Source organism: Haliaeetus albicilla, chromosome Z (assembly GCF_947461875.1).
Source record: "Haliaeetus albicilla chromosome Z, bHalAlb1.1, whole genome shotgun sequence".
In the NCBI taxonomy this organism is placed as follows: Eukaryota; Metazoa; Chordata; class Aves; order Accipitriformes; family Accipitridae; genus Haliaeetus; species Haliaeetus albicilla.
Genome location: NC_091516.1, coordinates 56,010,320 through 56,023,026, shown reverse-complemented (window position 1 = coordinate 56,023,026; position 12,707 = coordinate 56,010,320). Strand labels below are relative to the sequence as shown.

General features: G+C 43.6%; 1 protein-coding gene across 4 annotated transcripts in view; it reads left to right on the top strand.

Moving 5' to 3' along the window:
- The window catches only part of ELP1 (elongator acetyltransferase complex subunit 1), a 32,286-nt gene that overhangs the window by 18,695 nt on the left and 884 nt on the right, over positions 1-12,707 (top strand). For all 4 annotated transcript variants that reach the window (XM_069776365.1, XM_069776366.1, XM_069776364.1 and 1 more), the window contains 16 exons: positions 395-473; positions 734-813; positions 1,681-1,821; positions 2,901-2,986; positions 3,570-3,718; positions 4,585-4,708; positions 5,169-5,266; positions 5,463-5,664; positions 7,051-7,112; positions 7,602-7,664; positions 7,783-7,843; positions 8,665-8,778; positions 9,472-9,583; positions 10,731-10,858; positions 11,264-11,418; positions 12,433-12,511. In XM_069776365.1, the coding sequence (XP_069632466.1) occupies positions 395-473; positions 734-813; positions 1,681-1,821; positions 2,901-2,986; positions 3,570-3,718; positions 4,585-4,708; positions 5,169-5,266; positions 5,463-5,664; positions 7,051-7,112; positions 7,602-7,664; positions 7,783-7,843; positions 8,665-8,778; positions 9,472-9,583; positions 10,731-10,858; positions 11,264-11,418; positions 12,433-12,511 (1,733 nt within the window). The remainder of the gene's footprint in view (positions 1-394; positions 474-733; positions 814-1,680; positions 1,822-2,900; positions 2,987-3,569; positions 3,719-4,584; positions 4,709-5,168; positions 5,267-5,462; positions 5,665-7,050; positions 7,113-7,601; positions 7,665-7,782; positions 7,844-8,664; positions 8,779-9,471; positions 9,584-10,730; positions 10,859-11,263; positions 11,419-12,432; positions 12,512-12,707) is intronic.

Sequence of the window (12,707 nt, the reverse complement as noted above, 5' to 3'; positions counted from 1 at the left end):
CTTCACTGGCTCCATTCTCCACACATGTCAGTTACTCCTTGATGAAGCTTGCTGTGCTTCATGTTTTATTTGTTTAATTGATTTACATTGAAGTTTGCTGAAACAGAAGCTGGTCCATTAGATTAAACTGTAATTCTCTGCTTTAAGAGAGGAAAAAAAATAATGCAAGGCCTGTATTGCTTCCTTAATCTGGCATGCTGGTCTGTCCCGCTGCAGAGGCTGGCAATGAACAGGATTGGCCTTGCACGTTTTTTCTGGAAGGCAATCTATACAGCTTATTGCCTAAGCTGTTCCCTTCCCAGGGGGTCTGTGCCTACCTCTAGTCAGTTGCCTTTATGTGCAGGTACTGCACCTATCCACTATGTAAACTATCCCACCTGACTCATTCCTCCAGGCTTATGTTCAGGGAAGCATTTCAATGTATGAGGAAGCTGCGAATCAACCTCAATCTTCTTTATGACCACAATCCCAAGGCAAGTATGCCCAGTTCTGTTGTGTTGTTTTCCATATCCATCTGGCCTAGAATCCATTGACATTGAACAGTGGGCTCAAAAAAGTAGGTGGTGCTGTCAGTTCTGCTTTCAGCAGAGATGGCTGCTCTGCACTGCTGCATCCTCCTGCAGGCAGATCAGATTTAGCATTTCCTTCATCTTGTGCATTCGGACAAGGTCTTTGAGTTTGTTCTTGTACTTAATGTACTTCTTCAGAATAACAGTAGTAATATTCATTTCAGGTATTTCTGGAAAATGCAGAAACCTTTATCAGGCAAATAGATTCTGTGAACTGTATCAACTTGTTTTTCACAGAACTGAAGTGAGTATAATTCTGCAAATGGAAGTGTGAATGTAATCAGTGGTGGTACATTATTTTGTCAAAATACTGGCAGCCCTTCAATGTGGGTGCAAGGAGTCAGTCAGAAATCTGGCATGTTGGGTCATAAAGACTTGACTAAGCTCACTAGTTTCAGGGACAGTCAGAGTGTCTTGTTGGGAATTCCAGCTTGCAGGCAACCTTTAGATTTTTCCAGCAAGGGATTAGTACATCTGACTGTTTTGACTTGTCTACTGATTTGCTGTACAGGAGTAAATGTGATCGGAGAAAGTTTTGTTCCCTTGTAAAGAGGAGCAAGGCAGCACTGCTTTATCTGAAGCCTGAGGCCAAGATACTTGCTTAGATTCCCAAATTAGGTCCCCTGGCGACAAGAGGCTTTAGGGCATTAGTAGCTTCAGGACTTCTCAAGCTTGCTGAAGTAAATAATTGTTTAGGAGCTGGAGCTATCATTTAGCTGTTCTGGTTTATTTTCAGTTTTGACCTGACCTTAAATCTTTGTGTAGAAATAAAAGCAAATGGATTAATTTTCAGAAGTGGTCTGTGCTCAGCATCTCCCTAGTGAATTTAGTAAAAGACAGCTGTATCTTGAAATTTTTTTGTGCAACTAAAGTACTTGTTCTGACCTGTTTTTTTCAATGCCTCTCTTGGCTGAGAATCACTTGGGATGGATGAGAGATGTTGGAGAGCTTTCTGGTAGTGTGGCAGGTTGTGTGTCAGTACTGAATGACATATGAGCTATTTTGTTGAGTAGTTCTTTTCTGCATGCATTTATGTTTCTTAATGTTACTGTCTTTGTGCTGGGCTATTTAATGGATCGTACTGGTATTCATGGTATCTGTTTTTATTTAGAGAAGAAGATTTCACAAAGAGTATGTACCCATCTCTGAATGGTAGCAGTAATGTTCAACCATGCCAGCATCCTGATCAGAAAAAAGTAAACCTCATATGTGATGTGATGAGAGTTGCCATGGAACACATTGACCCTCAAAAGTGAGCATTTTCTTATTGTAGATGAAGGAACCACTACAAGGATTCCTATAAGTCATTTGCAGAAAGTGAAGCTGTCCTTAATGTCAGTTACTTTGCTTCAGATCGTCTCAGGCGAGCCTGTGCTCCACAGAAGTTATGTAGCCATACTTTCCATCTGCTGAGGATGCTGTCCTGAAAACCACAGCATCTAATAATTCCACAGATAGCCATACATACAACTTTTTAGAGGATGCTTATAAGGGTTTAAGAAATACACTCAACTTAGGAACAGGCTGTGTGGCATAGGGGACAGAGAGACATGAGTAAGATTGTCATCTCAGGGAGATGTGATGGTGTTTTGGAGCAGCTGGCCTTTTGGAAAGATGTTGCTGTTCCATTTGAGACTGAGTTACTTCTGTACATCTTCAGCTGCATATTTCTGAATTACTACCTTTTTGGTAACCATCCTCCTTGGATGAATCAAGACCAGACAAAGAAAGGATGGGAAAATAGGATAATAACAGTGGTTAGTGAAGCAGTGTTAAAGCATTGGCAGCTTATATGTGAAACAGTGGATAGAGGAGCAACAGATGGTGGGTTGCTGCTGAACCCTGAAAATTTAGACACTTTTCAGCAAACAGTTTCAGAAACAAAGCACCCCCCTAGCTGGGAAAGCTATTTTGAAATAGTATGCGTGAAATGTATGAAAGTGGAAATAACCTCCTAGAAAGCTTTCCTTTTATAAAAAAGACCATTTTTGTGCCAAATTTGATTTGGAAAACTGCCCTGCTGTCTGAGCTTTCAGAGGGACATGTTCTCTCTCCATTATGCTAGCTGGGCATGGTAAGGAAGCTCATTCTACTCAGAACACACCTCTATTCTTGTGACATGTTTGGGGAGACATGCTGAGTAGAAATACCTTTCTCGTGTATTCTGTTCTGTTCCCATTTTTCCTGCCTTCCTTTAAAGAGACTGAAATACCTGAGTTTGGGATTTTTTTACTAAAATGTAAACTAGAACTTGCACAAGCTGTGCTAAAATAGGAATAAGGAGTGTTTCTGCCTTCTTGCTTTTTCATTTACTACTTCTGTTTTTTTCAGATACTGCCTATCGATACTGACAGCACACGTAAAGAAAAGTCCTCCAGAACTGGAAATTGCTCTCCAGAAGGTTCATGATCTTAGAGGTCTTGTATCAGGAACTCAAAAGTTTTCAGAACGGGTGGTTTGCTGCAGGAGCTTTCTTTGTTAGCATGGTTTACCCTGAAAATTATTTTAAGGTGGCTGTTCATGGAGTCAGCCAGAAAACAGAAATGTACTTGAAACTAGCTGTGTGTTAATGGAAAAGCAGCATGTCAGCTAAGATACACTGCTATGCATGCCCTCAGGTCATCCTTTTATCTGGGTGTGTCAGTAGATAGCCCAGAGTTGGAGCTGTTTTCTCTTTCCAGTCAGAACTCTAGTTCTCCCAGCATCGAACAGGGGTTCCCATTCTGGGTCCTGGTATTTCAAACTGGCAAACTTTGCTTTTTTTCTGTGCTGATACTTCTGACTTGTCACTGTTGCACACTTAACAAGTTACTGTGCTTGGGCTCGTCCTTGAAGTTGCCCAGGAAAGGCAAAGTAATCCCTCCTGCAAGACAGAATGAGCCATTAGTTTGATGATCCCTCTCTGGTGCCAAGGATGTGCTTGATAATGCATCCTGCCTTCAGAGCGGAGTTCCACTGCTGATGGTGTAACTGATTTTATGCTTCTTTATCTCATTACAGAAAGCATTACTCCAGATGTCAAAGCTGTGAGTGCAGAAGAAGCACTGAAGTACCTGCTTTTTCTTGTGGATGTCAATGAATTGTATGATTATTCCTTGGGGACATATGACTTTGATTTAGTCATCATGGTGGCAGAAAAGTCTCAAAAGGTCTTGGCTTATAGTTCCAGCCAAGGAACTATTTTTCTTCTTTCCCAAAGGTTCTTTGTAGTCTGTGGATCAGCCCACATGTTTTGTTAGTCATAGCTCTCTACGCAGGCAGCATTCCAGTTGCTTAGATGTCCTGTGTGTGCTTGGGATGATGCTGGGAAGGTGGCATGTCTCTGCATCCCTTAATACTTGTTGAGCATAGCTTTGGAAACTTGCTTGTGCTCAAGGTGAAATAGAGTTCTTCTAGAGCAGCACAGAAAAGTAGCTCTGGGGAAGCGAGGGACTGTGGTCTGAAATGTTATGACTGCATGCCTTATGTTCCCAATTCTGTACTCTTTTGATTCTTGCTTATTTGGTGGTGGCCACGATAATAGTATCTGTCTTCCAGCAGGTTTAATTTGTAATCTCTGAATGGAAGTGCCCATCAGGATCTTCAGAGTTTCCTAATGTTGCAGCAGAGCCTGCTGTCCATCAGTTAAAACACCCTATTCATGTTAACAAGTTTTATGACCTTTGGTGTGGGGAAAGTTGATCAGCTTTACAGTTGCAAATGTATACATGATAGTAGCTAATGGAAAACAATATTTGATGTGATGCATAGCCTTGAATTTTAAATGTCTTCAGCCTTTACATACTGCTGAAGTCCGCATGGGAGCCTGGTAATTTGTTAGTTATTCCTGGCGAAAGTATATATACAGAAGTGATTCTTTAAGATGGCTTACTTTTTTTTTTTTTTTTTTTTTTTTAAAAAGCCTTTTAATGTATTATCATACAATTTCAAATATGGGGCTGTCTGCTCGTGAAAATGGGGGCAAATAAGGATCTTACCAGATTAGCTCAACTGCAGTTTTTCTTACTCTTTGCAGGATCCAAAAGAATACTTGCCCTTCTTAAATACCCTCCGGAAAATGGAAACCAATTATCAGCGATATACAATAGACAGACACTTGAAGAGATACACAAAAGCTCTTGGGCATCTCAGCAAATGTGGTAGGTGTCCTGCACATGCAGCATCTCTAAGGAGAAATTCTGCAGTGGAACATTTCCATTTTGGAGAGACTTTGAGGGGAAATAGCTGAAGAAAGAGAAGGATTGCACAAGGTCATCTTTGCTCCTGGTAGTGCATGGTTAAGTTCTGCTACATGTTTTTTGTAGTGTAGCTTGGCGCAGGGAGAAAGGGGTGACAGTGTTCACTACTCTGTGATCATAAAGCATAAGTCTTGTTTTGTTCCTGTTGTAGGTGACTTGTCCCCAGTTAATATTGCTGCAAAGTGGAGCAAACCTCAAGGAAGTGAACACCTTGATTTTCAGTAGTAGAATAGGTGCTTTTGTGCTCTTCTACACAAGCACCTGGAATTGCTTCTTAATGCAGTGAAGCCAGACTGGCTGGGAGCCATGAGAGCCATGTACTTTCTCTTCTATTGCTATGAAAAATAAATTATTTCTGCAGGTCCTGAACACTTCCCTGAATTTCTGAACTTGGTGAAGGATCAGAGTCAGTATTGTGATGCCTTGAAGCTGTACCCCTCTAGCACTCAGGAGTACAAGGTGTGTAAACATGTGACACTGCAGTATGCAAGCTTTTTATTCTCTTACAGCTGTGTTTGCACATCCTCAACACCTTGAGTGAGAGCAGGAATGAGACAGCAGCTGCTTATGTTCGAGTTGTACAGGTAATTTTATAAGTGGAGGACTGCTACTGATAGTGTTGATTTCTTATTTCTCTTCTGTCCCTTTCTTGCAGGATATCAGCAATGCGTATGGGGAGTACTTGATTCAGAAGCAGCTATATGAACAGGCTGCCTTGGTATTTGCTCGTGCTGGCATCTTTGCGAAAGCACTTGATGCTTTCCAGAGCAGTGGCAGCTGGCAGCAAGCTCTGTGCATGGCGTCACGGCTCGGTTACACAAAGGATAAGCTGTCCAGCCTGGCACGGGGCATGGCAGGTAGGCCTTGAGGAGATGGAAGTGTGCAGAACAAAACTGGCTGCTGTTATTTTTGGTTCGTTTTGGGTTTTCCTAAAATTTAATGAAAACCTCAGTCTTCAGCAGCATTTTTCTTAAAGGGAGAACAAAGGTCCCATGTTTCCCAAGTGTTTGTGTGATTGCACATTGCCTTTGTTTCTCAAAGGAACCAAAAGATGTTAGAGCTGAGCTGGTGGGCACCCAGGAGTTGCCAAGCTAGCTGTGGTCTTGGCTGCCCCGTGCTGACTGCTTCTTGCACATTTTCCTTGCAACTGGTTGCTGAACTGCTATGCCAAATTGCCTCCTTGGTTAACCTCAGGGAATGGAGATTCTTTGAAGAGTCTGAAATGACTGAGGCCTCTAGACATCATTGACATACTGTGCCTAGTCACAGACCTTAAAGGCTGTTGGGTAATTCAGAGCTGCATCTTCATGTTTTCTCCTTAAAGCCTGCTAGCAGCTAGGTACAGTGGGTACATGTAAAGCTACGTGCTGTCCTGCTGCAGGAGAAGAAGGTAGCTGGTCTCAGAATTTGTGCTCACTAGGACATATCAGACTGCATGTGTTGTGGACCTGGCATATATTTCAGCAAGAGAAATGGAGCGTCATCCTGACTTCTGCCTTACTCAGAGGCAGAGTTTATGAACGGTCCCCTTACACAATGGTAATATGGCTCCTGGGAGTGTGGTCTTCCAGAGCAGTATTTTCTTTTTCTGTCACATAATGTAATTTGGATCCTTCATGTCTTGCCTTTAATGCTTTTTCTGGTGCCCCTCTTAAATCACAACTGTAGTTCAGCGAAATGAGCAGACAAAAGCTGCCTTGAATGAGATTGCTTTGCTTGGGTAATTTCTTATTTTTTTTTCCTGGTGTTGTATATCACTTGCGCTCTCACATTGCATCCTAGCATGTTAGCCAGTGCCAAAGTTAGTTCTGACTTTTGGGGAACTAGAAGCGCAGAATCCCACAAGCTTGATGGTTGCTGTCCATACCACAGAGAGCAGGCGGCAAAGTGCTCCCTGCAGATCACAAGGCTGTGATACACTGAAGCTCTTGAGAGATTTCCTTTTAACATCCTGGCCCCCTCTACTTAAGAGACTCTTCACTATTTCTGTCTCAGACTGGGGAGAAAATGTTCTCCAGCTGACTTTGAGGGACATGCACCAGCAATTTCACAAGCAACTGGCTGATGATGTTGCAAGTTAATGAATTCCTGGCATCAGGCAGCCCTTCTTTTTACCAGGCACATTGAGTAAGCGTGTGAGCAGGTAGAAAGCGTCTCAGTGTGTGGAGTTTTCCTCTACTTTGTAGTTTTCTGGCACAAAATCCGGCTGCTTCTGAAAAGCTAAACTCCACTTTTTCTTGTAGGAAAACTAGTTGAACAGAGAAAGTATGCAGAGGCAGCCGTACTCCTGGAGCAGTACACTCAGGTAATGTAATCACCCTCCTGTCTGTGCCCCAGTAGTAACCCCTGTCAGAGAGATATGCCATCTGTGTTTTCTCTGTTCTCCTGGGCCACGTGTGACTCCATGCATGCTGACAGCAACACAGTCTGCATGGGGAGGGCAGAGCAGGTCCAGGTGATGCACTGAGCAGCGTGGGGATGAATGCTGTGTCCCTGAGTTTTTCAACTCATGAAGCTGCCTCTGTTTTGGTATGAGAAGCTTTTGGCTCAGAGAGCTGAAGCCTGAGGGCCAGAGTAAGGAAGACAGAGTTCCAGAGGGATTTCCCCTCAGCATGGGAGAAATAGCATAATTTGTTTGGGGGTTTTTTATGTCAGCACTTCACAGTACCTGGCACAGTGGTGTTTTCCTGTCCTGACTGTGATACTTCTGTGGAGAAATGTGCATCTGAATAGGTGCTAGCTGAATGTGTATTACTAGCATCAGTAGCAGTACATGATTGCTCTTTCCTTCTAGGACTATGAAGAGGCTGTTCTTCTGCTCTTAGAAGGGGCTCTCTGGGAAGAGGCTTTAAGACTGGTAGGACATTTCAGAGCACAAGAACCAGAGTGGAAATATTTCTTTAGAGTGCAAGAACAGAGGGATGGGATCTGGGTTAGATCCTTAAATAATACCTTGTTTCCTTTCCCTGCTCCAGATTCACAAGTATGGTAGACTGGATATCTTGGAGACCAATTTCAAACCTGCTATTCTGGAAGGTGAATCTGTGCAAGAATCTGAGACTTCTCTGTGCTGTAGAGGCTGAAGGAGGTCTTTACTGGGTCTGTGGGAAGTCACAGCACTCCAGTACTAGAAGCTGTATGAAAGGATGCTTTGATTCTGCCTAACTGATGCTGCCCAGTTAGCTGCATTTGACTCTACTCAATGCAGCTTCAAGCCCTGCAGTGTCATGGGCTCTTTTTAGCTTAGTCAAGCTCCTTTTGAGCTTTTCCAGACCTCACAGTCACAAGATGCAAAGGGGTCTGTGTCTGCCTGTCCATGAACAAGCAGGACAGTCCCTATTCAGAGCACATGTGGCAACAGAGCTGTGGACTAAGAAAATGGCTAACCGTCCTGTAAGCTTTTATGAGTAGTTTTTGAAAAATTTGATTTGATGGCTGTATTCTCCCTTCCATTCAGGAAGGATGGTTGGTTACTATTGGTTGGTTTTCCTTTTCGTACTATGGGCAGTAGGCTTTATGAGTTGAGGGATTTTTTTTTTTCTTTAATTCAAACCTAATTAATGTAAAGGGATGTGGCCACAGAGCTTTCCACTCTTCCTCTGTCAGAAACAGACTCTTGTTCTAGAAAATGCTTGTCTGACAGGTTAATTCACTCTGCATCCAGGTGCATCTTGTCTGGTGGGCTCCTGTATTACAAGCTTTGAATTTCCTTCCACTTGAGTCCTTTTGTGTGCTTTGCACCTGGCTTCTGAGCTTGTTGAAGGACTGTGCTCCTTCAAACTTCTTGTGTAAAAAAAAAAAATGCTTTTCTGGTTCTTTTGCACAAATGTTTCTGTTCTGATTTTCTTATTGAGCAGCTCAGAAAAGTCAGCTGATCTTCCTAGATTCTCAGAAAACAGCATTTCTTCAGCATAAGAGTCGCTTGCAAGTGGTCCGAGAGCTGAAGAAGAAGGCTTGTGAGACCCTGCAGGGTTGGTATTGAAATATTTATGACTTTCTTCTGCATAAGTAACCGTGATCATCTTTTGCTTTGTGCTTTCCATTTGCCCTGGTGGAGCTGTGCTCTTTTCTAGCTCCAGTGCTATCTACAACGGTAGAACAGCATTCTTCTCACCCCCTCCTCACCATACTTGGGCTATGATTGTTTGACCTTGCTCATTCTGTAAAGACAGCTTTATTTTCAGTGTTGTCTGTGTCACAGCTTTCATGGGATCCAAATGCACCTGAAAGCTCTTCAAAATGACATAGTATTGTCTCCACAGTGCCAGCTTGGCTGGGTCAGACAGTGTTCCGTATGTCCTTTGTTCTGAGTACCTACTAGGCATATTCACCTGCCAGCTCGCACAGGCTCAGGGAAGTTTTCTGAAAGCAGAATGCTTTGTCCTGGTCCAGATTTGCTACACTGTGATTGTCATCCCTCTGATTGTGCTGCTTAATATCACAATCCCCACCAGGGCAGAGGAGCAGTGTTCTTGTCACAATTCCTGTTTCTTCTCATGTGCTGGCTTAGTGGGGTTGAGAGCTGTAAGGCTCTGAAACACTAACAGGTAGAATGAATCTGCCCAAGCTGCTTCTCCAACAAGCTACATAGATTACTCTGAGAGAAAGCTTGGAATAACTGTGACCTTCTTCCATACTGTGACAGTTGTTAACATGTTTTGCAGATTACGAAATGCAAAATTGCCCAGAATTGGATCTTTTCTCTGAAACCAGCAGTGTTGTGACAGCCAGCGACATGAACAGCAAATATTCACACAGCAGTTCAAGAATATCAGTGTAGGTATCTGCCTCCAAATTAGGTAGTGGCTGCCCTGGCATCAGCATTTGGGAGGGCAGCTTGCTCATGCTTGGCATGCTCCTCCTCGCAGCTGTGCGTGCCTTGAAGCTGCTTTAATTACAGGCATTTCGTGGTTATTTTAACTCTTATTGGGAGGGAGAGAGCAGAAAATGCCAGAAGCTACTAGTCCAACAGGAACTGAGTGCCCAGCAGAGGAGCTCTGAACACAGACTCTGGGCAGGAGCTGGCTCTGTGGGTATCAGGTGTGTTGCCAGAATAGCTGGCTGTAGGAGGCTTGACACAGAATATGGGCAGAGCCCCTCAAACATTAACAGCTTGTGTGCATGGCTTGTTCTCTTTGTCCTAGGTTCTGCAATTGATGGGTGGGGATTGCTACTAAATCTCATACCGGTGTCTTCCCACAGCAGGCGTCTGTGCTGCTTTTGAGTGCTCTTAAGAATGTGAGCTGCAGTGTGGGGTGGAGTATGTTAGAGGCCAGTGTAGTCTGTGGGACTGCTTCTGAATTCCCTAGCTGAAATGTGGAAAAATACCATTGTTGGGAAAAGTGCGGACTTCTTAGGGCACTTTCTGTGGCCCAGATGAAAAGAGGAAGATAATGCAACCTTAGTATTCACCTGTGTCAGTGTGCTGATCATTTTGTGATGTTATGCAACTAGTACTGGCCTATGATTAGAGGTTGTTTTCCTGTCATAACGGGCAGGAGCTGAGCTGTATTAGTGCACAGTTTTGGAAATAGCAGAAATGAAAATGTGCACAGGCAAGCACAGACACTGGTACCAGATTGTTTCAAGTGGAGCTCAGGTTTGTCTAATGGTGACTACTGCCAAACAATTTCCCCTACTTTGTGCTTAGAGCAATGCTTCAACCTTGCAGGAACACAGAGCACTCCTTTTTGTAGTAGAGAAACAGCCCAACTACTGACTTGTGTTTCAGACCACAAAGGATGTTGGTTGAGTAGCATTGAAAACATTGACACAAAGATACATAAGCCTACATGCAGTCCCCTCACTGGAGAGAGTAAGGGCTTGTGTACAAGTTTCATGCACACTGTTGATGTTCCTTCAGACTTACCCTGTTATAACTAATTCTGTTGTGCACACTATAATTAAGCATCCTCCTTTTCAGGCGATCCTCAAAGAACCGGCGCAAGGCTGAGCGCAAGAGATACAGCTTGAAGGAGGGGAGTCCTTTTGAAGATATGGCCCTTCTGGAAGTCCTGGGAGAAAATGTTCGTGCTGTTGAGACCGTGAAGGGTAGGACACTTGATCTTAATCCACTCCGCAGCTTGCGAGGACAGCTGAGGCAGTGTGCCCCCTCTTGTTCTTAATGGATATGTATGCTGGGGAGGGAAGCTGCCTGGTCCATAAGACCATCTCTGTTGGACCTTGATTTAGTTCATCTGGCTCTGTGCCTGGAAGAACACGTAATAGTGTGAGCTCTCCACATCTGAAGTTTGTCAGTAGAGAAGTGAGGCCTTGTCAAGTGATGTGACAGATTTGTCCCACATCTGTATTCAGGCACTGTAGGGCCAGGATAGGGACAGAACAAGTTCTGATTTGCTGCTCCCCTTCCTGCGCTCTGATACCAGAGAAATACAGCTGTTTATTTAGCATACCTGTGTTAACTGCTGTTAGTTGTGCTTCTGTTCCCTTCTGCAGGAGACCTACACATCCTTCTGAAGCAGCTTGTGCTCTTTGGTTATGATGAGCAAGCTGGGGCATTACAGCAAGTCCTGCAAGAGGTTTTGCAGTTGATGGAGACCTCGATCCCAGAAGTCTGGACTCCAGACCTGCAGCAGAGTTCTGTCAACCCGGTCTGTGCTCACCCACAATACCCATCATGACTGCTATACAATACCAAGTATTTAGCAGTATTTTCCATTCTCCAGCAAAGAGTCTGGAATCCTTGCCTGGCTTTCCAGATCTGCTTTTTTTCTGTAGAGGTCAAAAAGATACTCTGTGCAGTACCTGCCAAGTCAGTACACTCTAGGTGTGTACAACAGGCATAGCCTGCTGTGTCCCTTGTACTGAATGTCAGGTTGGACATGATGAGGTCTCATAAGGCTTGTGTTACCTTGTCCTAAGCTTTATCTTCAGCAATTTGTAGAACATAGGAACACTGTTTTCTTTTTTAGGCATGATGGTTTAAGTGTTAGCATAGCTTTTATGTACTGGAGTAGTTAGTGGTTGTCTGACCTATGGTGTGAAGTGAAAAGCTACCAGACTGGTCTGTTTAGTCTGAACCAGTATATCATAAGGAGTATACTGCAAAAAGAAGGGTTATGTCAGGCTTCTAAGCTTCAGCTTAATGCAGAATAAGGAAATCACAAGGGCTGCACTTAGTTCCTTTCCAAAGCAAAAGTCTTTATTTCTAATAAGTAGTTTCTGAGCATTTATGGTGAACACAAGATATTCCCCAGTATCTTCTCCCTAACTACTAGTTAGCGAGACTCATAAGGACAGATTAAAACTGTTTTATGTGACAGGGAGCTGAGAGTCTCAAATGAACTTTAAATATTGCTGGCACTGTAATGAAAGAAGTCATGCCAAGTAATGACACTTACAGTGGTGTGAAGAAGTAGGTGCTGGGGTCAGGGTTCTGTGTCCTGAGAAGCTGTGCGAAAGCAGTAGTAGTCTCTTTCTGCCTCTGTGTTAACTCTTCTGAGACATTACTGGGCTTCGATTGCATATTCTTGGTCACTTTGGACTGTGAGTCTCCTGTAGGCAGCTGCTTCTGCTTTTGGAGACTAACAGCAGAGTTTATAGGTGTCCCTGCTCTTAGCCTTGCTTTGTGCAGGCTGGAACATGGGTATTGCTTCTTCATACAGGTCCTGGGACCCAATTCAACTGCAAACAGCATTATGGCTGCCTATCAGCAGAAGAGGATGATGACTCCTGTTGTACAAGGTTAGTTGAGGCTCTGAGTGAGATGTGGGTGTGAAATGTCAGTGAGGTCAGTGGGCTTTGAGGCTCTGCAATCATTGCTACCTGTCAACAGATGTAGCATTTATTCAGTTTTAGGAGTTTATTGCTTTTCTTTATGGTGTACCCTCCCACCTTGTGGCAAGTCAGCAGCGTTCTTAATAAGGTTTTATTTGCTCTG